This window comes from Muntiacus reevesi, chromosome 3 (genome assembly GCF_963930625.1).
Source record: "Muntiacus reevesi chromosome 3, mMunRee1.1, whole genome shotgun sequence".
Classification (NCBI taxonomy): Eukaryota; Metazoa; Chordata; class Mammalia; order Artiodactyla; family Cervidae; genus Muntiacus; species Muntiacus reevesi.
In genome coordinates this window covers 106,647,058-106,672,114 of record NC_089251.1, presented here as the reverse complement: position 1 = coordinate 106,672,114, position 25,057 = coordinate 106,647,058, and the positions used below count along the sequence as shown (strand labels likewise).

At 49.4% G+C, this 25,057-nt stretch overlaps 1 protein-coding gene across 1 annotated transcript in view; it reads left to right on the top strand.

The window, feature by feature from the left end:
• The first annotated feature begins 20,822 nt into the window (after positions 1-20,822).
• The window catches only part of ECE1 (endothelin converting enzyme 1), a 121,194-nt gene continuing 116,959 nt past the window's right edge, over positions 20,823-25,057 (top strand). Inside the window, exon 1 of the mRNA XM_065929992.1 lies at positions 20,823-20,932. Within this exon, the coding sequence (XP_065786064.1) occupies positions 20,930-20,932 (3 nt within the window). The 5' untranslated portion in view covers positions 20,823-20,929. The remainder of the gene's footprint in view (positions 20,933-25,057) is intronic.

Genomic DNA, 25,057 nt, shown 5'->3' with positions numbered 1-25,057 from the left:
AAACAAAAACTCACAGCTGCAGCGATCTAGTTGGCAGAGGAGGTTGGAGGGTGGATGAAATGAGTGAAGGGTGTCAGATGCATGGTGATAGATGGTGACTAGCGTTGTGGTGGTGAGCACTTTGTAGTGTATACAAGGTTGAGTTATAATATTGTATAGCTGAATCTTACATTAAAAAAAAAAAAAAAAAAAAAAGCTGGCCGCTTACCCTGTCTGTCCTACTGACCATATTCCCCAGCGGCACTTCAGACTACCACCAGGGGGCACTCGTGCCCCATCTCAGATGGATCTTCCACTGGCCCAGCTTGGATGGGGGAAGAAGGGGAGAGATACAGATGGGAACAAAAGACAAAATGGAACAAAAAAAAAGTTCTCAGACTCCCCAGCTCGGGTGTCTTGGGGAATCCGCTATGTCAGGCCTAGAGAAAAGTTTCTCGATTGTTCTTCCTCCCTTGTCTCCCTCCTGCTTTAATGTCTCCCCATTCACTCATTTAATACACTTTTAAAATAGCTTTATTGAGTTATATAATGTCTATCCCATAAAAGCGCACCCACTTAATGTGGACAAGACAATGCTTTCTAGTATATTCAGAGTCATTCAACTGTTCGTATAATCCAATTTCAGAACCTTTCAATCCCCCAAGAAGCCTTGTACTCATCAGCAATCACTTCTCAGCCCTCCACTCCATCTTCCTCTCCCCACTCTTCCCCAGGCAAACCACTAATCTATTTTCTGTCTCTATAATGGTAGTCACTCAGTCTTGTCCAACTCTTTGTGACCCCATGGATTGTAGACCGCCAGGCTCCTCTTTCCATGGGGGTCTCCAGGCAAAAATTCTGGAGTTGGGAACCATTCCCTTCTGCAGGGGATCTTCTTGACCCAGGGATCAAATCTGGGTCTCCTGCATTACAGGCAGATTCTTTACCATCTGAGCCACCAGGGAAGCCCCAAGATTTACCTATTCTGGACATTTCCTATAAATAGAATCACACAATAGCATATGCAGTCTTTTGTGACTGGCTTCTTTCACATATTGCAATGTCATCGCGGTTCAACCATGTTGTAACCTGTATCATTACTTACTTCCTTTTCATTGCTAAATAATATTGTCATGTGGATAGACCACACTTTGTCTATCCATTAATCAGTTGACGGGCATTCGGATTTTTTTCTAGTTTTGGCTATCATGAGTAACATTATTATGAACATTAGCATTTCACTTTTAAAACCGATGTAATTCATATACCATAGACTTCATCCTTTTAAAGAATAGAATTCAATGGTTCTTAATATATTCACAAAGTTGTGCAACCATTACCACTATCTAATTCCAGAGTATTTCATCATCCTGTAAAAGACTCCCTGCTTATTAGCAGTTACTCCCTATTTCTCCCTCCCTCTAGCCCCTGGAAACCACAAATCTACTTTCTGTCTCTATGTATTTGTCTCTTCTGGACATTTCATGTAAATGAAATCATACAATATGTGGCTTTTTGTGTCTGGCTTTTTTACTCAGTGTATGTTTTTGAGGTTTTTCCATGTTGCAACATGTATCATTACTTCATTCTGTTTGTTGCTTAATAATACTGCATTGTAATGGTATAGCACATTTTATTTGTATATTTCTTGCTGGTAGACATTTGGGTTGTTTCCAAACTGGGGAAGTTATGAATGGTGCTGCTGTGAACACTCACAGACGAGTTTTTGTATAGACATGTGTTTTCATTCTCCTGCGTACATACCTAGGAGTGAAATTGCAGGATCATGTGGCAACACATTAAATCATCTGTATTTAATGTTTTTGAGAACTGACTGACTCAAAATGGGCAGCACCGTGTTCTATCCCCACTAGCAACTGTATAAACATTCTCAGTTCTCCTCATCCTCACCCTTTTGATTCTAGCAGTTCTCCTGGGTGTGAAATGTTTGCTCAATCTGCTTTTACCGAGCACCTTACTACGTGCCCAGGCCATTCGAGGTGCTAGAGATGAACAGCGAACAGGACACAGTTGGCCCTGCCCTCCTGGGGCCCAGCACCTACTATAGACTTAGGCATCCAGGGAGTAGTGAGCCCGTGGACCAGACAGGAACAGGGTGCACCATGATGACTTGAAACAGGGTCTGAGTGGCCGGGCAGGGGTGATGGTGCCTAAGCTGCTTCACCTGGAGGACCAGGTGTAAGGTCCCCTCTGGGAAAGTGATGCTTGTCTTGAGACTTAACAGGTAGGAAGGAGCCAGCCCTTTCAGCCCTGAAGGACACCATCCCAAGTCCAGGGAGCAGCAGGGCCCAAGCCCCTGACACCTGATGAGCGTGGTGTCCCCTAGTGACAGCAGGGAGCACTGCGTGCTGGGCGCTGAGTGAGCCGAGGGGAGGGAAGGGGAGGCCGGGTGGGAGGAGGAAGGTCCACCATGGAGAGTCTGAATTTAACTCTGAGCTTTGGGAGAAGCCCCTCAGGTTTTGAGAAGAGAGCTTTTACATTCTGAGAATCTCCCTCTTTTTAAAATTAAAAAAAGATGGGGCAGGAGATAGGAGGGAGGTTCAAAAAGGAGGGGATATAGGTATACCTATGGCTGATTTCTGTTGAGGTTTGACAGAAAACAACAAAATTCTATAAAGCAATTATCTTTCAATAAAAAAAATAAATTTAAAAATATATATATTTTATTTATTTGACAGCTCCAAGTCTTAGCTGTGGCACCCGGGATCTTGAATTGCAGTATGTGAATGCTCTGTTGTGGCTTGCGGAATCTAGCTCCTTGATCAAGGATTGAACCTGGGCCCCCTGTACTGGGAGCTCAGAGTCTTAACCCCGAAACCATCAGGGGAGTCCCAAGACTCTTCTTTCCGTGTGTGGAAAAAGGGTCTCTGGGAGACAGGAGCTGAGCAGGGAGCCTGGGAAGGGCACTGTTCACACAGTCCAGGTGAAGGATGGCAGAGGCTGGGAGTGGAGGGGCTGGGGCTAGATATGCTTTGGAGGTGTGTGTGTGCTGAGTCCGCATCTGACTCTGAAACCCCATGGACTGTAGCCCACCAGGCTCCTCTGTCCACAGGATTCTCCAGGCAAGAATACTGGAGTGGATTGCCATTCCCTTCTTCAGAGGATTTTCCCAACCTGGGGATCAAACCGGTGTCTCCTGTCTCCTGCGTTGTAGGCAGATTTTTGACCTGTTGAGCTGTCGGGGAAGCCCCACTAGAGGGGCTGGGTGTGGATATGCTTTGGAGGTAGAATAAACGATTTACTGGAAGACTGCACGTGAGGAATGAAGAAAGGAGAGGCACGTTCTTCCTGGCTCCTTGTATTCAGCAAACTTGCCGCGAGGCTCCGGGGGAGTGATATGACCCAGTGGACCCCCTGGGACCAGGAGGGATGCGTCTTCTGCCTTCAGCCTGGAGACCAAGGACCCTCCCCCACCAGGGGATTGCAGGGTGGCGGCACGTCTTCGTGAAGCTCCTGTGGCATCCTGAGTCCTACCCTTGGCACTATGGGGGCTCAGAAGAAGACCTTCATTCTCGCCCTTAGGAGTTCAAGCCTCATGCCAGCCCTAGTCTAGCGGCTTCTGCCCCATTCATCTCCCTGGCGCTGGGCTCCCACAAGCTCACCCCCATCCTGGAGCCCTTCAGTGGGTTGCTGTGCCCCTCGCCACGTTTCCCAGCTTGAATAGTATATAGACATGCTCTCTGCAAGGAAGAAGACCTCCCAGCCAGACGTTATTGATTTGAAATGTTTTTATCATACTGTTCTATAAGACATAAAACTAGGTACAAACTCCATGGGCTCTCATAAAACCGTAAAACCGAGTTATAAATTAAACACAAGCACAGCTACAGACCTGCCCTCATTCCGATGAACTCTAGCCCTTTAATGTGCTAGATGATGTTGTTTTGCGGGATCAAAACCACCCCTTGCAACATCGAGCCCTTTGTGGGCTGTGCCAGTGTGGTTGCTTTGCTTGCTTGTTTGCTTGCTTTTTTAGTCTGAAGCTCCCACCTGGGCTGTGCAGGCTGAATAGACTCACTCACTTCTCTTTTCCATGTGGGTGATGGGAACCCTCTCACAGGTGAGTGCATGGGCTCATATTTGGGCCCCTTGCTGTGGGCATGGCAATTCCTCTGTGTTTCAAGCCCAGGACTGTTTTAAGAGCCTTCATAGTAAGTAAAGTAAAGTCGCTCAGTCATGTCTGACTCTTTGTGACCCCTTGGACTGTAGCCTATCAGGCTCCTCTGTTCATGGGATTTTCCAGGCAAGACTACTGGAGGGGGCTGCCATTTCCTTCTCCAGGGGATCTTCCTGACCCAGGGATCAAACCCGGGTCTCCAGCATTCAGACAGACGCTTTACCGTATGAGCCACCAGGCCTTCAGATGAGAAAATGTCTTAACGGCTCAGATAACCAGGACGATGTGGTCACTTACCAAGAGGCAGACATCTTGTAGCGTGAACTCAATCCAGAAGAGGAACGTCCCAGTCAGACATTGTTGATGTGAAATGTTTTTATTATATTGCTCCTTAAGACATAAAGCTAGGTAAAAACTCCACTCAGCAATGGCCCCAGGACTGGAAAAGATCAGTTTTCATTCCAATCCCAGAGAAGGGCAATGCCAAAGAATGTTCATACTACTGTACAATTGAGCTCATTTCACAAGCTAGCAGGATAATGCTCAAAATCCTCCAAGCTAGTCTTCAGCAGTATGTGAACTGAGAACTTCCAGATGTAAAAGCTGGATTTAGAAAAGGCAGAAGAACCAGAGATCAAATTCCCAACGTTTGTTGGATCATAGAGAAAACAAGGGAGTTCCAGAAAAACATCTACTTCTGCTTCGTTGACTACACTAAAGCCTTTGACTGTGTGGATCAAAACAACCTGTGGAAAATTCTTAGACATGGGAATACCAGACCACCTTACCTGCCTCCTGAGAAATCTGTATAGAGGTCAAGAAGCAACAATTAGAACCAGACATGGAACAATGAACTGGTTTAAAACTGGGAAAGGGGTACATCAAGGCTGTATATTGTCACCCTGCTTATTTAACTTATATGCAGAGTACATAATGAGAAACGCTGGGCTGGATGAATCACAAGCTGGAATCAAGATTGCTGGGAGAAATATCAAAAACTTCAGATATGCATATGATACCACCCTAATGGCAGAAAGCTAAGAGGAACTAAAGAGCCTCTTGATGAGAGTGAAAGAGGAGAGTGAAAAAGCTGGTTTAAAACTCAACAGGAAAAAAGTGAAGATCATGGCATCTGGTCCCATCATTTCATGGCAAATAGAAGAGGAAAAAGTGAAAACAGTGACAGATTTTATTTTCTTGGCTCCAAAATCAATGCAGATGGTGACTGCAGCCATGAAATTAAAAGATACTTGCTCCTTGGAAGAAAAGCTATGACAAACCTAGATAGCATATTAAAAAGCAGAGATATCACTTTGCCAATGAAGATCCATTTAGTCAAAGCTATGGTTTTCCAGTAGTCATGTACAGATGTGAGAGTTGGACCATAAAGAAGGCTGAGCACCAAAGAATTGATTGTTTCAAACTGTGGTGCTGGAGAAGACTCTTGAGAGTCCCTTGGACTGCAAAGAGATCCAACCAGTCAATCCTAAAGGAAATCAACCCTGAGTATTCATTGGAAAGACTGATGCTGAAGCTGAAGCTCCCATACTTTGGCCACCTGTTTCGAAGAGCTGACTCATTGGAAAAGACCCTGATGCTGGGAAAGATTGAAGGGAGAAGGAGAAGGGGACGACAGAGGATGAGATGGTTGGATGGCATCACTAATTCAATGGACATGAGTTTGAGCAATTTCCAGGAGACAGTGAAGGATAGGGAAGCCTGGCGTGCTACAGTCCATGGAGTTGCAAAGAGTCAGACAGGACTGAGTGATTGAACAACACCAAACAGGCCTCCAGCATTCTTAACTGTGGCGGCTCCACGTACCCCTTGTCAGACACATTAAAAATATACCCACACCTCACGTCAATTATACCTTTTCTTTTTGCTGTAAGAGGGGATTTATTCTTGTAATTCTGCAATTGAAAGTATTTACATTAACAATGTTTGTGGGTGTGCCTGTTATTTTAGCTGTTGTTGTTTGTTACTTCAGAGTCATAAATATTCTTTTTTAGATCTGGAACACTGTCTGTGCCCTTGGAAATCTCCCAGGCCCCGGGGCTGAGCTCATGGTCCTGGAAAATAAACCAGCCAAGTCAAGACCTGCTTCTTTCTTTCCTCATCAGCCCAAGACAATTAAAGGGGGGCAGTTGGCGCCAAGCTGACCCCAAGCACAGGCCAACATGGGCTCAGAAACAGCGTTGGCTGCTCTGGGTTTTGAGGCCTGGGTCACTCAGCGGAGCTAGAATTCGCTTATACTCATTGTTTTTAGATTATCACTGAATTGAAAGCCCCGCATTATGAAAATTCTAATGAAACCAGATTACTGGGAAGATGCCTGAGGCTTCGCAGAGGTCAGAGACCCCAGTTTGAGGCCCCTTGGACTTCAAGGTCACGTCACAACACCTTGACCCAGGACCAAGCCCTCCACCATGTACATCCAGCTCTCCTTTTCAGAGGTTTTCCTCCCCATCACTCAGCCAGCCTCTGATCCCTCTGCTGTCTCTGCTCAGAAGGACCTCCTCACAGTTTTCAGACTCTTTTATGGATTTGTTTCTAACACACTTGTTTACTCACTTGGCTGCATCAGATCTGTCGCGTCGTGCGGGGTCTGCACTCGGTCCTGGGGGATTTTGGCTGGTGTGCGCCATTTCTCTAGCTGTGGCACGCAGGCTTAGTTGCTCCGCAGCACGTGGGATCTCGGTTTCCCCACCAGGGATCAAATCCATGGCAGATTTTTAATCATTGAACCACCCCTAGACTCTTTTACTTTTTTAAGTTTTAAAACATTGTGCAGGTGATACATGTTAACTATAGGAAAATCAGATAATATAGCTATATCAAAATGAAAATAGGAACATTTAAAAAAAATCAGTAATCTCATCACAGAGAAATAATCATGATTAACTGATTATTGGGCTTCCCAGGTGGCACGAGTGGTTTGATTCCTGAGTCGGGAAGATCCCTTGGAGAAGGGCACGGAAACCCACTCCAATATACTTGCCAGGAGAATCCCATGGACAGAGGAGCCTGGTGGGCTACAGTCCATGTGGTCACAAGGAGTTGGACATAGCTAAAGTGACTTAGCACACACATACACGTGACTGATTATTGCTGCATCAGTTCAATTCAGTTGCTCAGTCGTGTCCAACTCTTTGTGACCCCGTGGACTGCAGCACACAAGGCTTCCCTGTCCATCACCAGCTCCCAAGGCTTGCTCAAACCCAAGTCCATCGAGTCGGTCATGCCATCCAACCATCTCATCCTTTCTCATCCCCTTCTCCTCCTACCTTCAATCTTTGCCAGCATCAAGGTCTCTTCCAGTGAGTCAGATCTTCGCTTGAGGTGGCCAAAGGATTGGAGTTTCAGCTTCAGCATCAGTCATTCCAATGAACACCCAGGACTGATTTCCTTTAGGAAGGACTGGTTGGATCTCCTTGCAGTCCAAGGGACTCTCAAGAGTCTTCTCCAACACCACAGTTCAAAAGCACCAATTCTTCAGCGCTCAGCTTTCTTTATAGTCTAACTCTCACATCCATGCATGACTACTGGAAAAACCATAGCTTTGATTAGATGGACCTTTGTTGGCAAAGTAATGTCTCTGCTTTTTAATATGCTGTCTAGGTTGGTCATGACTTTTCTTCCAAGGAGCAAGTGTCTTTTAATTTCATGGCTGCAGTCACCATCTGCAGTGATTTTGGAGTGCCCCCAAAATAAAGTCTGTCATTGTTTCCATTGTTTCCCATTTATTTGCCATGAAGTGATGGGACTGGATGCCATGATGTTAGTTTTCTGAATGTTGAATTTTAAGCCAACTTTTTCACTCTCTTCTTTCATTTCATCAAGAGGCTCTTTAATTCTTCTTCGCTTTCTGCCATAAGTGTGGTGTCATCTGCATATCTGAGGTTATTGATGTTTCTCCCGGCAATCTTGATTCCAGCTTGTGCTTTGTCCAGCCCGGCATTTCGCATGATGTACTCTGCATAAAAGTTAGATAAGCAGGGTGACAATATACAACCTTGATGTACTCCTTTCCCTATTTGGAACCAGTCTGTTGTTCCATGTCCAGTTCTAACTGTTGCTTCCTGACCTGCATACAGATTTCTCAGGAGGCAGGCAAGGTGGTCTGGTATTCCCATCTCCATCTCTTTAAGAATTTTTCAGTTTGTTGTGATGTCCACAGTCAAAGGCTTTCAAAGGTGTAATTAATAAAGCAGAAGTAGATGTTTTTCTGGAACTCTCTTGCTTTTTTGATGATCCAATGGATGTTGGCAATTTGGTCTCTGGTTCCTCTGCTATTGCTACATATACTCTTTAAATCTCAGTTTTCACATATTAACATATTAACAAAATGCAATGAGTGCAATTTTTCAAATGAAGTAATATAAGTAAGCAAAAATAGGGTATACTACAATATATACTTGTAATAATCAAATTTTGACAAAAAAACACTTTTAGTATATTTGTTTCAGCTCTTTTACTTATTTATTAAAATAAAAATCCTAACTGTTTAGGGTTTGTTTTTATTTATTTGGCTGCGCTGGGTCTTAGTTGCAGCATATGGGATCGTGAATCCTGGTTGCAGCACAGAGGAGATTTTAGTTGTGGCAGGTGGGATCGAACCTGGGCACCCTGCATTTTGAGCATGGAGTCTGAGCCGCTGGGCCACCAAGGAAGTCTGTTTAGCTTTTTTAAAAAAAAAATAATAAAACGTAGCAGACACGCTGAAGCACTCGCCCCCAACATACACACACCCGGTGCTCCTCGGCAGTCCATCCGCAGTGCTCCACTACCAGAGTCAAACTCACAAATCTGGGGTTTATCTTCCAAACCAGTGCTCCGGATATTGTTAAACTTCAAATGAATCGAGTCGTGCATATACGCCTTTGGGTCTGTCATAATGTCTTACAGATGTGTTCATGTTGATCCGCATCAGCCAGTTTGTCCGTTTACACTGCCAGTCATGATTCTGTGGGCTGAATGGACCGCAGTTTCTTTACCAATTCCCCTGGTGACTTTGCAAACCGTGCTACATGCTATACCACTCTTGTGTTGGGAACATGAATTTCTTTGGGATCAATACCAAAGACAGAATTGCTGGGTTGTAGGACACTCACAGTATTATAACCTTCCTTTCTTCCATTCAATCACAAGTCATGAATATTTTTCCATTTCAATACTTATCCCACATCAGTAGTTTTCCATGGCTATAGAAATTCTGCCACAAATTCCTCAACATAATTATGATGGGCATAATTAGTTTCTATTAAAGTCTACTTGGTGAGGGAGTACATTTGCAGCTATATATTTGTGCATATCTTTATTTCTGTAGGAGAAATGTATAAAAGTAGAACTTCTGGGTCCAAAGGGATATGCACTTTCTGTTTTAAAATTTTTTATTTATTTATTTGGCTGTACTGGGTCATGCAGGATCTTTAGTTATGGGATGCAGCATCTGGATCCCTGACCAGGATTGAACCCCGGCCTCCTTCCCTGGGGGCATGGGATCTTAGCCACTGGACCACCAGGGATGTCCCTGGCACATGCATTTTCAAGACCAACTTCACTGAGAATTCTTGGACCGACTGCTCCTTCCACCAGCTCCCACCTCCTTCAAGGGCAGGAGAGCCTGTTTCCCAAAATCTGGCCCACTGACCCCTCTAAGTAAAGCATTTGCCTCTGGAAATCTTGTCCTTATCCCTTCCCCTCACCCATTCCTTTTCCTCCTTCAACCAAACTCTGGCCTATGGACTTTCATAGCCCTTAATCACTCTTGTACAGCATTCATCACTTTTTCATTTCCTCCACAGCTATTTTGGTGTGTGATTTATCTTCCCGCCCAGATGTAAATATTTTAATGTCAGGAATTCAATTTTCTTCAGTGTTATTCTTTCATAATTTATATACCCCCAAGAAACATACACAACATCTACAACAGACTCCACATAGACTGTTAAAAAATACCTGGAGGGCTAGAAAAGACTTGATTAAAATGTTCTGATTCAATGAAGTTACTGCATTTCCATTCCTTTCCACCCAACTGACATTTGTTGAGAAATCTCTCTGGGACAGGAGCTGTGCTAGGCCCCGGGGAACCAGAGGCAAAGAGGCCCTAGTCCATGCCTACCAGGCAGTCAACTCAATGTTGCCCCAAGCATCCTCTCATGCAGGGCAAAAAGGGAAACATGTCGTGTTATCTCCAACCCCTGATTAAAGAACAAAGACTATTTCAGCTGGGAAAGACCCTTTACCCTGGCGCTAAGTACAAGAAGGATTCCTCACATATGGACCTATGTTTTGGACAATCTGTTTAGCAGCCTCTTAAAGACAGTGCAGAGATGCTCTTTTCCATGTGGATTTAATTTCTCCATCACATTTCAGAGAGGTAAGAACATACATCCTTCAGGGACTTCCCTGATGGTTCAGCGGTGAAGACCCCATGCTTCCCCTGCAGGGGGGTGCGGTTCCATCCCTGGCCAGGGAACTAAGATTTGACCATGCCACACAGCATAAATAAATAAAAAACCACATCATTCATAAGGGTCATTTTTGTAGATAAAAGACATGGTGCCACCTCATACACTGGTGGTAGGAATGTAAAATGATATGGCCACTTTGGAAAAGAGTTTGACAGTCTCTGAAAAAGCTGAATATACTACTGACCACACAACCCAGGAATTCCACTCATAGACACCCAGGTATTCGCTCCAGGGAAATGAAAATGTATGTCCACACAAAGACTTTTAGGCAAATGTCCATAGTAGCATCATTCTACAGAAAAAAACTGGAGGCAATCCAAAATTGAAAAGTGAATGGATTAAGAAAATGCAGTACAGCCATGTTGGGGCTTACTATTTAGCAAGAAAAAGAAACAAATATCCAACACTTGCAACACAGATGAAGCTCAGACTTCATGCTCAGTGCAAGAAGGCTTCATATTACATGATTTCATTTATGCACCTTTTCCAGAAGAGGCAAAACTGGAGAGACAGAAAGCAGATTGGTGACTGCCTGGGGGTGAGGGTAAAAGCAGGAGCCCTTAGAGTCAAAGCTGTGGTTTTTCCAGGAATCATGTACAGATGTGAGAACTGAACCATCAAGAAGGCTGAGCACTGAAGAATTGATGCTTTTGAACTATGGTACTGGAGAAGACTCTTGAGAGTCCCTTGGGGTACAAGGAGATCCAACCAGTCAATCCTAAAATAAAATCAACCCTAAATATTTATTGGAAGTTCTGATGCTGAAGTTGAAACTCCAATACTTTGGCCACCTGATGTGAAGAGCCAACTCATTGGAAAAGACCCTGATGCTCGGAAAGATTGTGGGCAGGAGGAGAAGGGGACGACAGAGGATGAGATGGTTGGATGGCATCACTGACTCAATGGACTTGAGTTTAAGCAAACTCCAGGAGATGGTGAAGGAAGCCTGGCGTGCTGCAGTCCACGGGGTTGCAAAGAGTCAGACACAACTAAGTGACTGAACAGCAAAAAGTGACTGAAGCTGCAAAAAGGCCCGAGGGATCTTTAGGAAATGATTAAAGTTCTACAACTGGACTGTGGCGATGGTCGTGCAACTCTATGAGTTTACTAAAATTCACCGAATTATACACTTAAAACGCATAAGTTTTGTGGCATGTTAGTTACACCTTGTAAAGAACCATGACAAAACAAGAAAGACACAGGCCAAGCATTTGTGGGTTTTATCATTTAATTAGACAGGGAGATGGTGGATCAGTCATTAAGCCCCTAAGCACAGAATTATAAAGTCTGCCAAAGAGAAGGAAGGAAAGACAGTGAGTGCAGTGACACAGAATAAAAAGGGAAACCTCCTTGGAGAGGGTGGCCAGGGAAGGTCTATCTCAAGAGCTGTCCTTTGGACAGAGACCTGGGAAGGACACTCCTGGTGAAGAGATGGCATGGTCAGAGTCAGGATAGGGAAGTCTAGGAGTCTTACACACTTGTGGTAGTGTTTAAAGAGTTGCCCTGACCTGCTAACCACATGGCCTATGAGTGATGGGCAGGGGTTTAAAACAAGGTCTTCTTGTGCCCTAAGTTGGCATCAATCTTCCTGCCAGTCTGTTCTTGCAGCTGATGCAATTGCCCCAGTCATACACTAGCTGCCTAGCCTGTCGACACTGGCCTGCCGCTGCCCAGGGCTTGGAGCACGGTGGGGCATGGAGGTGCCTGAGCGTGTGCGAGGTGAGGAGACGGCTGAGGTGTGTGTGAGCTCACGCTGCCCCAACACCTGCTGCCCAAACTGTGAGTCACGGGCAGGGATGACCTCGGGATCCCGCCTCACAGACTCGGCCCAGGCTCAGGCGGTCCAGGGTCCAGGGGAGCTGCAGGCTGCAAGAAGACCCACCTGCCCACACCTCCTCTCCATGCGTGGGACATAACGCTCTTTTTCTTTTAATTCTAATTTTTACCTTCCACCCTTTCCCTGTCTTTTTTTTTTTGGTTTTAATTGAACATTTTATATAATTGCATTTTCTCTCCTTTCTTGATATTTTGTCACACTTTTAAAAAAATTCATTTAATTGATTATTTGGCTGCATAGTCTTATTTGCGGCAGGCAGGATCTTCCATCTCAATTGGGGCATGCAGAATCTTTCGTTGCCACATGCAAGATTTTCAGTCGTGACATGTGGATTGTCCAGGGATCAAACCCAGGTCCCCAGCATTGGGAACGCAGAGTCTTAGCCACTGGACCACCAGAAAGTTCCCCAGGATATAATGCTTTTGAGGGCAGATCTGGATTCGATTCAGATCTCCACAATGGCACTTCCGAGCTATGTGACCTTGGTCTTGACTGAGCCTTGCTCTCTTCCTTTGCTGGATGAGGATGTTGGGGTATGGGAAAGAGCAGACTTGGGACTAGAACCCACATCCACTCGGCTATGAAGCTCTGGTTTCTCCACCACGCTATATGGACTGGCTTCTTGAAATGGCCCTCACTGAGGGGCTAGTTCAGTGTTCTCAGCCCTGACCATGCAATCAGATCAAACCTGGGAGTTTGATGAACTTTGGGATCTACCCTTCAAGATTGGTTTAATTGCCCTCAAGTGGGGCCCAAGGACCAGTACATTTTAAAAGCTCCCCAGAAAAAATAAATAAATAAAATCTCCCCGGACAATTCAAACAGGTTGCCAGGGTTGAGAATCACAGATCCAACCTCTTCATGTTCTTTTTGTTTTTTAAAAATCTCTTCATTTTAGAGACAAGGAGACAGAAGCACAGACTCTGAATGACTGTACCCATCCCCAAAGATCCCCTGGCCATTTTCAGCTGAGCTGAAAATTTTGAATTCTCCCCTCTGCATGAAAGAACTATAGTGTGGATATATAAAGCCTCAGTGAAGAACCAGAGCTTTGTAATCAGATGGTTGCTCAGTTGCTCGGTTGTGCCAGACTCTGTCTGATCCCATGGACTGCAGCACGCCAGCCTTCCCTGTCTATCACTATCTCCTGGAATTTGCTTAAACTCGTGTCCGTTAAGTCAATGATGCCATCCAACCACCTCATCCTCTGTCATCCCCTTCTTCTCCTGCCTTCAATCATTCCCAACATCAGGGTCTTTTCAAATGAGTCAGTTCTTTGCATCAGATAGCCAAAGTATTGGAGTTTCAGCTTCAGCATCAGTCCTTCCAATGAATATCCAGGACCGATTTCCTTTAGGATGCACTGGTTGGATCTCCTTGCAGTCCAAGGGACTCTCAAGAGTCTTCTCCAACACCACAGTTCAAAAGCACCAATTCTGGTGTTTTAGGGATGAGGTTCAGAGAGGTGTGGAACCTTGGCTAGGCTCCCTCAGCTACAGACAGAATCCACGTAAAGAGTCTGATTCCAGAGTGGGATCTCATCCCACGGCCCCTGGCCCTAATCAGAGGGGGTCTTTGGGGGCTCCCAGCCACCATCCTTGCTCTGACTGGTTGGGTGGTCTCTGGGGAGCTCTCCCCTTGACTCCGTGGGGCTGGGCAGCAGGTTTGCTTCGAGGGCACCTGGCTCGATGCCTTTCTCCCGTCCCCACCTGCACCCCCGGCCCAAGGTCAAGGACACCCAGGAGTGGGAAACAGAGCCTGGCCTGGGATTGCTCCTGAGAACGTAAGCATTCAGGTTGCAGGATAAAAGGTACCTTCCTGAGTGGCAAGACCCACCCCAGCCCCAGCTTCCGCACAGTCCTCACTGCCCCAAAAACACCAGACACTGGCCTTCTTCCTGTCCGCCCATGTCCTGCCCACATCCAGGCCTTTGCACAGGTGGCTCCAACTGCCTGAGCCCTCTTCCCTTCTCTGGGTGTGTGACTCCATCTTTCACACTCAGCTATCCCTCTCTAGTGCCCCTGACCTCCCCGCCACGTAGAGTACCTCCAGAACCCAGCACCTCTTCCCTGTGTGATCCGTCACATTTTCTTAGTAGGTCGTGACATCCTGTCCCTCCTGCCTGATCCAGCTTGCCCACCTTGGCCCACTCTACTTCTATGCCCTTTCCCATTTCTCTGCGATTTGCCTCTTTTCAGCTATCAACCAACGAATTCACGTGACAAAATGTTTTTTGTTTATGATCAACATCTTCTCCATTTACCAAAATGCAGTGAAGTGGCTGCTCAGTGTTAAAGCAAACATAATGAAACATGAATTTAGAAGAGAGGCTGAAGGCCATTAGAAGGAGATAGGGAGAGATCTTGTCAGGCTTCTGGACTGAATTAGTAACTGAAGTTGAATATATAACTTACCCAAGAGTGTGCTAGCAGCCAAAGCAAAAGGGGAAATATACCGGGCTAGAGCAGTCTGGTTCTGGGGTGACTTGGTTCCTTGAAAAACCACACCCTTCCCCCTCGACTGATAGGGGCTGTAGATAACAGAGCTGCTGCCGGCAGGGAAGACCTTTGAGGAAGTGGGTTTCCACGCTCTGCATTCCTGTTCCTACTGGCAGTCTCTGTGCTCATCCCGGCTAATTCTCAGGAATTTCTCTGCTTCACTGCTCCAACCTGGCCTACTTTCCCCAGCTCTGGGCTCCACAAAAGTAGTGGGTCCCCCATCTGAGAAATGTCCGAACCTGGGCCAGGTGACCACTGTGGGGGAGTGGCAAAGATTTTAAAACTTTGAATAGATGATCGGTTTGTATTCAGGTCCAGCCCTCAGGGTCTGTGAATTTATGCCTAGGTAACTGCGATGTAGCCCAGATCCCTAGCCAGCTCCGGCTCCTGTATGCTCCTTCAGAGAAAACAAATTCACACATCACAACTTAAAAGCTGCCTTACTGTGGGTTAGTGACCATGTTCCACGCAGCTTCAGGCTCTTCATGTAGAAAACAGGGGTGATACTGACCACAAGGAATCATGGAGTCAATGACAGTGCATGTCTAACTTTTATTTGTGTATTTTCCTACACGATCACAAGCAGAAAGGGTTTTGAAGCTCCTTAAGAAATAAACAACAACAAATAGAACTAAGCAACTACATTAACCAGAAGATTAAAATCAGAAAAGTTATTTCAGGGACTTCCCTGGTGGCCCAGTGGCTAAGACTCCGAGCTGATCGGAGATCCTGCATGCTGCAATTAAGACCTGGCCCAGCCAAATAAACAAATATTTTTTCAAAAGACAAGGAACCAAGGAGGCTATGAAAAGTTAATGTGTTTCCTCTCATAAAACAGACACACATCTATTAATGCAGCTCAATGCAGACTCTTATCAAGGAGTTAGCAGTGGTTAATACTTGAGGAGCGGGGTTATGAGGGATTTTTTTCCTGTTGTATTCATTTCCATATTACTTACATTATTGTACAGTGAGCACGCATTTATTACCCTTGAGATCAGGAAAAAAAACCAGATTTTCTTTATTTTTAACATTAAATATGGAAATCAGGGCAAAGGGAGAAATAGCACAAAGAGTAAAGGAAGGTCTTCCCTGGCGGCCCAGTGGTTAAGAAACCTGCCTGCCAACGCAGGGGACACAGGTTCCTTCGATCCCTGGTCCAGGAAGATCCCACGTGCTGAGGGGTCACTACTGAAGCCTGCACATCTAGATCCTGCGCTCTGCAAGGAGAGAAGCCAGTGCAATGAGAAGCCCCTGCTTGCCTCAACTAGAGAAAGCCCACATGCAGCAAGGAAGACCCAGGGCAGCCATAAATAAATAAACGTTTTTTTAAGTAAAGGAAAAGCAGGTATAATGTGAGCATGCAAAATACATCCCAGTATTTAATCCTGCAAAGTATTTAATCCTGGTCCTGTATTCAAACCACGCAAAGGGCCAAGCGTGGATCCCAATGCACGTTTGATAAACAGCACCTACCGTTGCTCAGGACTTAATGGACCGCCAGTCCCTCAGAGAAACTCAAACTGCCCAATGGAATCAGAGTAGCTAGTGGCCCAAAGAGGAAAAGGTCAGACTGAAACATCCTGGTCCCCAGCCACACCCCAGGCAACCTCTCTACAGGGTTGGGTGAGTCAAGAAATAGTCTAATTGGATCTGACAAGCTCTGCCTGCCCTCCTGGGCCAACCTCCTAATGGGCTCCTTCTAACTACATCCTCTTAGACAGGCTGGTGGGTGGGTGTGATAGGGAAGTCTGTTCCTAGAGAGTCTGGTGATACCCCCCAGGAGCTCTAGACTATAGTTTCAGTTCCGTTATGGAAGACAAGACAAAATAAAAAATTGAATAGCTCTTATAATGAGTGTCATTTTGTCTGTAGACCTGTAGCTGTCCAGTTTATCCAGACTCTGACTTGGTACGTGGTATCAGCAACCCCCTACCCAAATGAGTTAACCACTAAGGATTCCTTGGGTACCTACTGTATGCTAGACATCACCGTCAAGATGATGACAGAGGAAAAGTAGAGGAAGAATACCGATAAAAACTGCTGCCATTTATTGAAGGCCTATGAAATATAAGCCTCTCCACAAATTCTAGAGGATACTTCTTGGACCTGTGTTGGGAAGATCCCCTGGAGAAGGAAACGGCTACCCACTCCAGTACTCTGGCCTGGAGAATTCCACGCATAGTCCACGGGGGTCACAAAGAGCCGGACACGACTGAGCGACTTTCACTTTCACTTTTCACACTTCTTGCATCTTGATGAGTCCTCAGGCTGGGATAGCCCAAAATCCCACATAAACTCAAAAGCCAGGTACCTTTGAGACCCTCAGGCTCAGGGGCCTGGCCAATCAGAACCCCTGGCCACACTGATTGGCCAAGAAATGGATGCATGTTCCAGTAGCAGCCAATGAGACCTGATTTGGAGACCGCAGTTAGAACTGTTGAGAAAAGAGTCTGTTTGTGCTGGAGCTGCCGGAGACTAGGATGCATGGCTAGTGTGCTGGCAGCCACTCTGTGATCAGGAGGACAGCCTGCCAGAGAATGAGGCCAGCAGAGAGGGAAAGAATCTTGAGGGACCGAGAGATTGACCCTGAATCCTGACGCCATCATCTGAGCCCCTCAGTGCAGCCATGCCTGGAGCTTGCTCGACCCTGCCCTTACCAGTTTAAGGCAGTTTTCTGCCAGTTCGAGCCCTGATGCGCTGACTACTGTACCCAGAAACCTGAGTGTTTGGCAGAAGCATCCTCAACACCCAGTCGATAGGAGCCTGACAAGGGAATCGGGTTCTCCTGCCACACAACGGCCCACCTTTCCGTCGGCACAGCGAGTCTACAAACGCCAAGAGGAGCAGTGAGGAGCCAGAAGGAAGGAGCAAGTCCTCTCAGACCCGCTGGGCCACCTCAGGGGGGTCACCTTCCCTCTCTGAACGCTCATGTTCCTCACCTGCAACAAGGGGCTGGGGTGGGAATCACGGTATCTGTAGGTTTGCTCCCATGAGGCTGTTTGGGGGAGGGGAATACTGGGGATCAGCAGAGTGGGCAGCAAACCTCCTCCCTGGTGTCCTCAGAGCAGCGTGAAGACCAGGGCCTGTCCTTCCCAGGCAGCCTGGCTGGCTGGAACAGGAAAGACTCAGCCCGAGTGCTGGAAGCCCTCAGTTCTAGTCCCGGTTCGGCCGCCAGACCGGGGCGTGGCTCGGGGTAAGCGCCTCCCCGGGCGGTGTGTCCCCTTTAGAAGTGGAAAAAGCCTCGCCCTTCCTCCTTGGTTTTCTGGAAGAGTCAGGATCCCATCTTGTTCACTGTTGCACAGCCCCAGTACTCAGCTCAGCTCCTGCCTCACCGATAGAGCATCCCAGAATGCCCATCGTGTGAGCAAGAGAACCGCAGTCAGGATACCTGACCTTTCTTTTCGGAACATGCTGTTGGACTACGACATACACAGAAAAAAAGCCCAGATCCTAAGGAGTCTTCACAAATGGCACATCCCCGTACCCAACCCTCCCATCCGCAGGCCACACTCTACCAGCACCTGGAGGTCCCCGGGTGCCCCCTTTCCAGTCATTCCTTCCACAAAGGCAAGGCTGGCCTGACTTCTGACAGCATCAAAGTGCTTTGGACTGTATAGAAATGGAGCAATGCTCAGCATTTTCCAGTGATTCATAGCTTACAAAGAGCCCATGTGTACGTGAACTCATTAAATCTTCACATCAGTACTGAGGGTAGGCAGGAATTACAAATCCTACTTTGCAGAGGAGAAAACCGAGGCTCAGAGAGAAGGGAATCCCCCAAATTGCATCACTGGTAAGTGGACCGCCAGGATAACTGGTTCCATTTTCCGGTCTCCCTGGATCTCAGAATGTCCCTCCAACATTAGAATGCAATGCCCAGGAATGCTCTGGGCAGCTGATAGTGTAAGTCACCAGTCCCCAGATGGAGAGAGGGTCCAGACCTTCAGTCCAGAGAAGATCTGGTCACCTTCAGGGCAGGGCCCACCTCTCCCTTCTTTCAATCCCTGGCACTCAACAAACTTTGTGAATTCTGGCAAGTGGCCCCCCTCCCCATCTGCTTCCCTCCACGCTGGAGAATCCAGAGGCTGTACGGAAACAGGGGGAGTTATTTCCCCAGGCCCCTCCCTGCCCACCATGTGGCCACACTGCCCAGGAGCAGATGGTCCCTTTGCAGAGTCACTCTGGGCCAGCTCCTGAGCACGGGCTCTGCTGCCAGCTTCTCCCCCTCCCCAAGTCTACCTCTGTCCCCCATGGCTGGTTGGCAAGATTCCCCAGGTCTTTCCTTCGGGCCTCATGAACTCTTATACATCCTTCAATGCCCCAACCCCCATGTTCTCTGGAATGTCTTCATTTCTCCTAGCCATCCACTTATCACAGAAATTAACCCATATTAATTTCTCTTTCTCAACACAACACAATCACAAAGTTACACGGACAACACACACCCTGGCTGTATCTTTTTCTCTCCCTTTTTCACAAACTGGGCTACACATACAGTTGTGCCAAATAACAGCCGCGGCCTTCGCAGGCACGCACACGGACACAGCACAGGCCACACCACAGAACCCAGGGGTTTGGTTTCTACTTGCTTACAGCGAGACACAAAATGTCTTTCTACCATACCAACGTGCGTGCACAACAGGCCGCGAGAGTACAGATCACACGTCACACAAACACACACACACACACTTCCCTCACTCAGGCAATCACACGACCACAGGGAGAGACAGTCCTTCCCTGACATACAAGCCGGGCAGGCATGGAGAAGCATCAGTCCTCCTCTCTGGTTCCTTCCCTGCTCTTCTCAAGCCTCTGTCACCCTTACACACACACACACACACACACACACACACACACACAGCCCACCCCCCCCACGCACAGCCCACGTAAACACGCATGCGCACGCACACACACACACCCTCCTTCCCTCTTACACACACACACAGCCCACCCCTCCCACACACACAGCCCACGTAAACACGCACGTGTGCACACACACACACACCCTCCTTCCCTCTTACACACACACACACACAAAGCCCACTTAAACACACACACACGCACAGCCCACGTAAACATGCACACGCACACACACACACACACACACAGCCCACCCCTCCCACACACACACAGCCCACGTAAACACGCATGCGTGCACACACACACACACACACACACACACACACACACACACAGAAGCACGCAGTAACAAACCCTCATAGTCAGTCTCTGCCTTCTGTCACACAGAAACACATAGGCGCGCACGGGATCCATCCCTCCCCCGGGCTTTTCTGTCTCCTCCTTTCCTCTGACACACACACACACACAGATACACACACACACCCCTCCGCCTCTCAAGCACACACACACACACACACACACACACACACCCCTCCGCCTCTCAAACACACACACACACACACACACACACACACACACACACCCTCCGCCTCTCAAGCGCGCACACACACACACACACACACGCACACCCTCCGCCTCTCAAGCCTCCCTCACTCTTACACACGCGCGCGCGCGCAGCTGCAATGCCCTGGCTCACACTCCCTGCAGGCACCAGGCAAGAAGACAAAGGTCGCCGAGGCTCCCGGCGCCGCGCACCGAACGCAGCTGAGCGGCTCCCTGGCCTTGGCCGGCCCCGAGCCGGGTCTCGGCGAGGTCTGGAGCCCGCGCCGGGCGCGGGAGCCCCATCCCGGGTCAGCCCTCGGGGGTGCGCACGCGGCCCCCCGGCCCCGGCCCCGGCGCGCCGAGGGTTAAGGCGCGGGCGCGGGCGGGGGAGGCGGCCCCGGGCGTGATTGGCCGCGTCGCCCGGGCCCCGCGCCCCCGCGCCCCGCCATTGGCCCGTCGGCGGGCCCGCCTCCCGGGGCTCTTAGCGCGAGCCGCGCTCACCCGCGGGGGCCCAGCCTCGCAGTCCGGGCAGCGCGGCCGAGAGGCGGAGTGGGGCCGGGAGCGCGGCGCGGGGCCGGAGCGGAGCGCGCGAGCGATGGTGAGTGCCGCGCCCGGCCCGCCTAGACGGCCCCCGGCGGCGGCGCCCGAGTGGGACTCGGGGCCGGCCCGGCGCGCGGGGGGCCTGGGCGCCGGCTGCGGCTCTGGGAAGGCGTGCAGTCGTGGGGTGCGCGGGCCGCGCTCGGCTCGCCTGGCTGCGCCGCGCTCTGTTCCGTCGGGGGCGGCTGGAGGGGGTCGGGGTGGCCGCTCGGTTCGTGCTCCCTTGCTGTGGTTTTGCGCTGGGGCGTCCGGAAGGCCCGGAACGCGGCTGGGCTTGGAGACCCTCGGCGGGTTCCGTAAGGGGGTCGGGGGCCGTCCGAAGCGCTGGATTCGGTAGGACCTGAGTGTCCCGGGACTGTGAGGCGGGTCTGGGGCTGAGGCTCGGCTTGGAGCGCCGTGGGTGGCCGCGCCGAGAGCTTCGGAGGAGTAGTTCGGGCGCCCTGGGGCTGGATCCACTATGCCCTGAGGGTTGAGAGTGGATGCTGTCAGAGACCGGGGCCCCTGGGGTGCCCTAAGCCCAGCGATCTGGCTTCCCCAGCATGTCCCAGTAATGGGTCTTCATCGGAGGGGGTTGCCGAGGCCACTGACTCGGATGGGCAGCGGCACCAGGAAGAACGGAGTTGGACTTGGGGACTTGGGGGGACCCGGGGGGGGGGGGGGTCGGTGCTTCTGAAGTCCCCGGAGAGAAATCCGTTTGGTCAGGCTGAGTTCGTTGAGGCTGTTTTAGAGAGGAGGGTGGTTCTGGAAGGAAAGCCAAGATCTTTCAGTACCTCTCTGGGGCCTGGTGACCACCATCATGGAGGCCGAGGCCACCTACGTCTCTGCGGCTTGTCTTCTCCGAGGTCAGGCCCCTCCAGTTCCCTCTCTCTCATCCTGCTCTGCCCTGTGGAGTGGACACAGGGCACCATGTGGGGCCTGAGGAGGGCCTGTGTCGGTGATGGTGGCTGCCAGGGCCAGGGACGCAGCCACACCTCCCCGTCTCTGTGACCATGCCATCAAGCCTGAATGTGCCAGGTGTGGGCAGGAAAGGGCCCCTGTAGCCTGATGAGTCCCCCCAGCGACTCCCCGGGACCAACTCCCACTCTCTCCGGGGCTGGAGCCCGCATACAACATCCCGTTCTTCCCCTCAAGCCAGTCCCCCCTTTTCTCGCCCACGAGTGTCTGCCTCCCTGCACCACCACGAGCCACTCCAGAGTCAGTGATAATGAAGCTATGGCTTGATTCCGCACTAGAGGCGCGTAGAGACTCTTGGATCCAACCTAGCTCTTTGATCAGGAACCTCCCCCTGGATTGCTCTTCTTGAACTGTTGCAGCGGCAGGGTGCTCACTCCCAAGTGGATCGGCACTTGATTTAAGGTCTCAGTATATGGGAAATAAAAAAAGGGTGACTTCGAGGTCATATCATCCACTCTGCCTCCAAGCCCACCCTGACCTTAGTACTCAGAAAGAGAAATTTATCCTTCTCAAAAATCAGTTAAAGAAGGAGAGTTCGGTCACTTTGCCCTGGTGACACATTTCAGAGCCTTACAACCTTCCAGCCTGTCAGAAAGACCCCTGGTTTTGTCCTCAAACAGACTTGGGTTTGAATTCTGGTTCCTCTGCTTCCCCAGAGGGACAAGTGACATCATCACCTCTGAGTTTCTGTTTCCTCTTCATCTGTGAAATGAGATGATATGTCTTATCTGTCAAGGATGGTGTACAGACTTGGTGAGCTAACCCAGCAAGAGGGCTTTACTTGAATACAGCTTTCTGATACAACTTTAAGCTCAAGGTGGGAAGTTCTGCCTGACATCTAACCTCTTTGCTAAGTGCAGAAGAAGGATTAAAGTTTATCATGTGGGGAGAAAACAGGGAGGGTGATACTTAGAAAATCAGGCATTAGCTCATCATTCAACAAAGATTTATTGAACTCTTCTATATGCCAAGTCTTGTCTAGGGAGGAAAAAAACGGTCGTAAACACCATGGTAAGACCGCTCCCATGGGACTTCCCCTGGCCACCCAGGGGTTAGAGGCTGCGCTTCCACTGCAGGGTGCCCGGGTTCAATCCCTGGTCAGGGAACTAAGATCCCACATGGCACATAGCATGGCCAAAAAAAAAAAAGAGGGCTTTCACTAGTCTATAAATGTCCACACCATCCTCAGGCTAGGTGGCATGTCTTTAGGAGAGGTAGCGCGATGCTGCCAGGGGAGGGCTCCCTTCTGGATGGAGAGGTGGGAGAAAGCTTCACCGAGCAGGTGGCGTCTGAATTGGAAAGAACATCCCAGGTCAGGGCACTTCTGCGAGCAGAGGACCAGAGATGTGGGCGTGTGGGAAGTACTCTTGGAAAGGGCCCGATGGGGCTTGCTCGGCCTCTGGGCACCGGAGCGGCAGGAGAGAGGGGGAGGTGGCAGCGGACGCTGCTGCGGCTGGACGGTGGGAGGCTGGGGCAGGCCGAGGGGCCGCAGCTCCACCGTGGGCAGTGGGTCCACCACGATCGGGCGGGAGGAAGGCTGGCGTCAGGCCCCTCGGCCCCTGTCATTTTGGTTTCTCCTAAACACCAGGCCCTGTGCTCATTCCTGAGGTGGGGGTGACTCAGGGCTGCTAGAGTGTTTATTCCTTGGCTCTCCTGCTCCACGGGTTTATACAGTTCAGTGTTCTTGCCAGCATTGCCAAGCTTCCCCGGCCCCGGGGTTCCTAACGGGGCTCTGCTCCGAGAGTGCGTGGGCTGTTTCCTGTGTCCTGCCTCCATCTGCTTGATGGTCCCCAGCTCCCCACCTCCATCTCTAACCCCTTGGCAGGGAGTCAGCGCTGTTCTCAGAGGCTTCAAGTAGACCCCCTCTGCAGACGTGGGAGATGAGGGTTCTCAGGGGGCGTTTTGTCCCTCCTGTCTCTGATTGTCCTCATACTGCCCAGCAGCAGGCACAGAGAGGTGAAGGAGATTGTCAGGGTCACACGGCAAGACGGTACCAGAGCAGGCGCAAACCTCCTGGATGTCCGGGGGGCTACCAGACAGACAGGTTGGGGGAGGGAGGCCCAGCCTGCTCTTGTGGAGCCCTGGGAGTGTTTCTTTACCTTCCCAACTAGGGGCTGAGCTGAAGGGTCAGCAGTCATCTTTACTGTAAGTGGCTGAGCTGAGAACCAGGTCCAGCTCCCAAGGGTCAAGACTGGGTGTCCCACCCACTTGCCGCGTGACTTTGGGTCAGCTCTTCCTTCTCTCTGCACCCCCTTTCCTACCAAGTGCGGCCGGTTTGCTCCTTGTCAGGATCGCAGGCCAATACCACCTAGTACACGACATAGAAAGGTTTCACACACTGTTAAGAACTTGAGGGAAAGTATGATTGAAGGCAGGAGGAGAAGCGGACAACAGAGGACGAGATGGTTGGATGGCATGACCGGCTCAGTGGACATGAGTTTGAGCAAGCTCTGGGAGATGGTGAAGGACAGGGAGTCCTGGCTTACTGCAGTCCATGGGGTCACAAAGAGTCGGATGCCACTGAGCGACTGAACAACAACAGAATGACTGATTGAAGATAGGAGGCCAGCCACATGCCCGGGAACCAGTCTGCAGGGAGCTCCGAGAGTACAAAGTATCTCCCCAGTGTGGCCTGCCCTGTGCTGTTGGGTTATTGCTTATAGGCACATTATTAACTCTTGTTAAAGAACAGATACATTGTTTCCCAGGTGGAATTGGAGAGACCAAGCCCTATACAGGGTAGAAGCAGGATTTAAGTAGTAGGAGGGCTACAGTGTGGGTTCAACAGAAAGTTTCAGGTGTTGGCCAAGACATAAACAGCTTGGCCAAAGTCCACACTTTGATGTCAGGGTGATAGCAACAGTGAGGGAGGAGCCATCAGCAACTGTTTACGACTTTTTGTCCTTCTCAATTTTTTCTTTTCAGTTAACTAGGTAAGCGCCCTGCCCTGGTCAAAGTGCTGCATTCATTCATTCATCCACCCATTCATTCATTCACCAAAAAAGTATGCCTCGCATAATGCCAGGAGCTGGGGCTGTGGGCATGAGTGTGAATGAGACTGGTAGGTCTGTTTTTCAGTCTGGCAATCAGGAGATAGGGAGGGGGAAATTACAAGTGTGATTTCTGTTGCCAAGGAGACACACGGGGTGCTGTGTGCGCAGATAGGGCAACC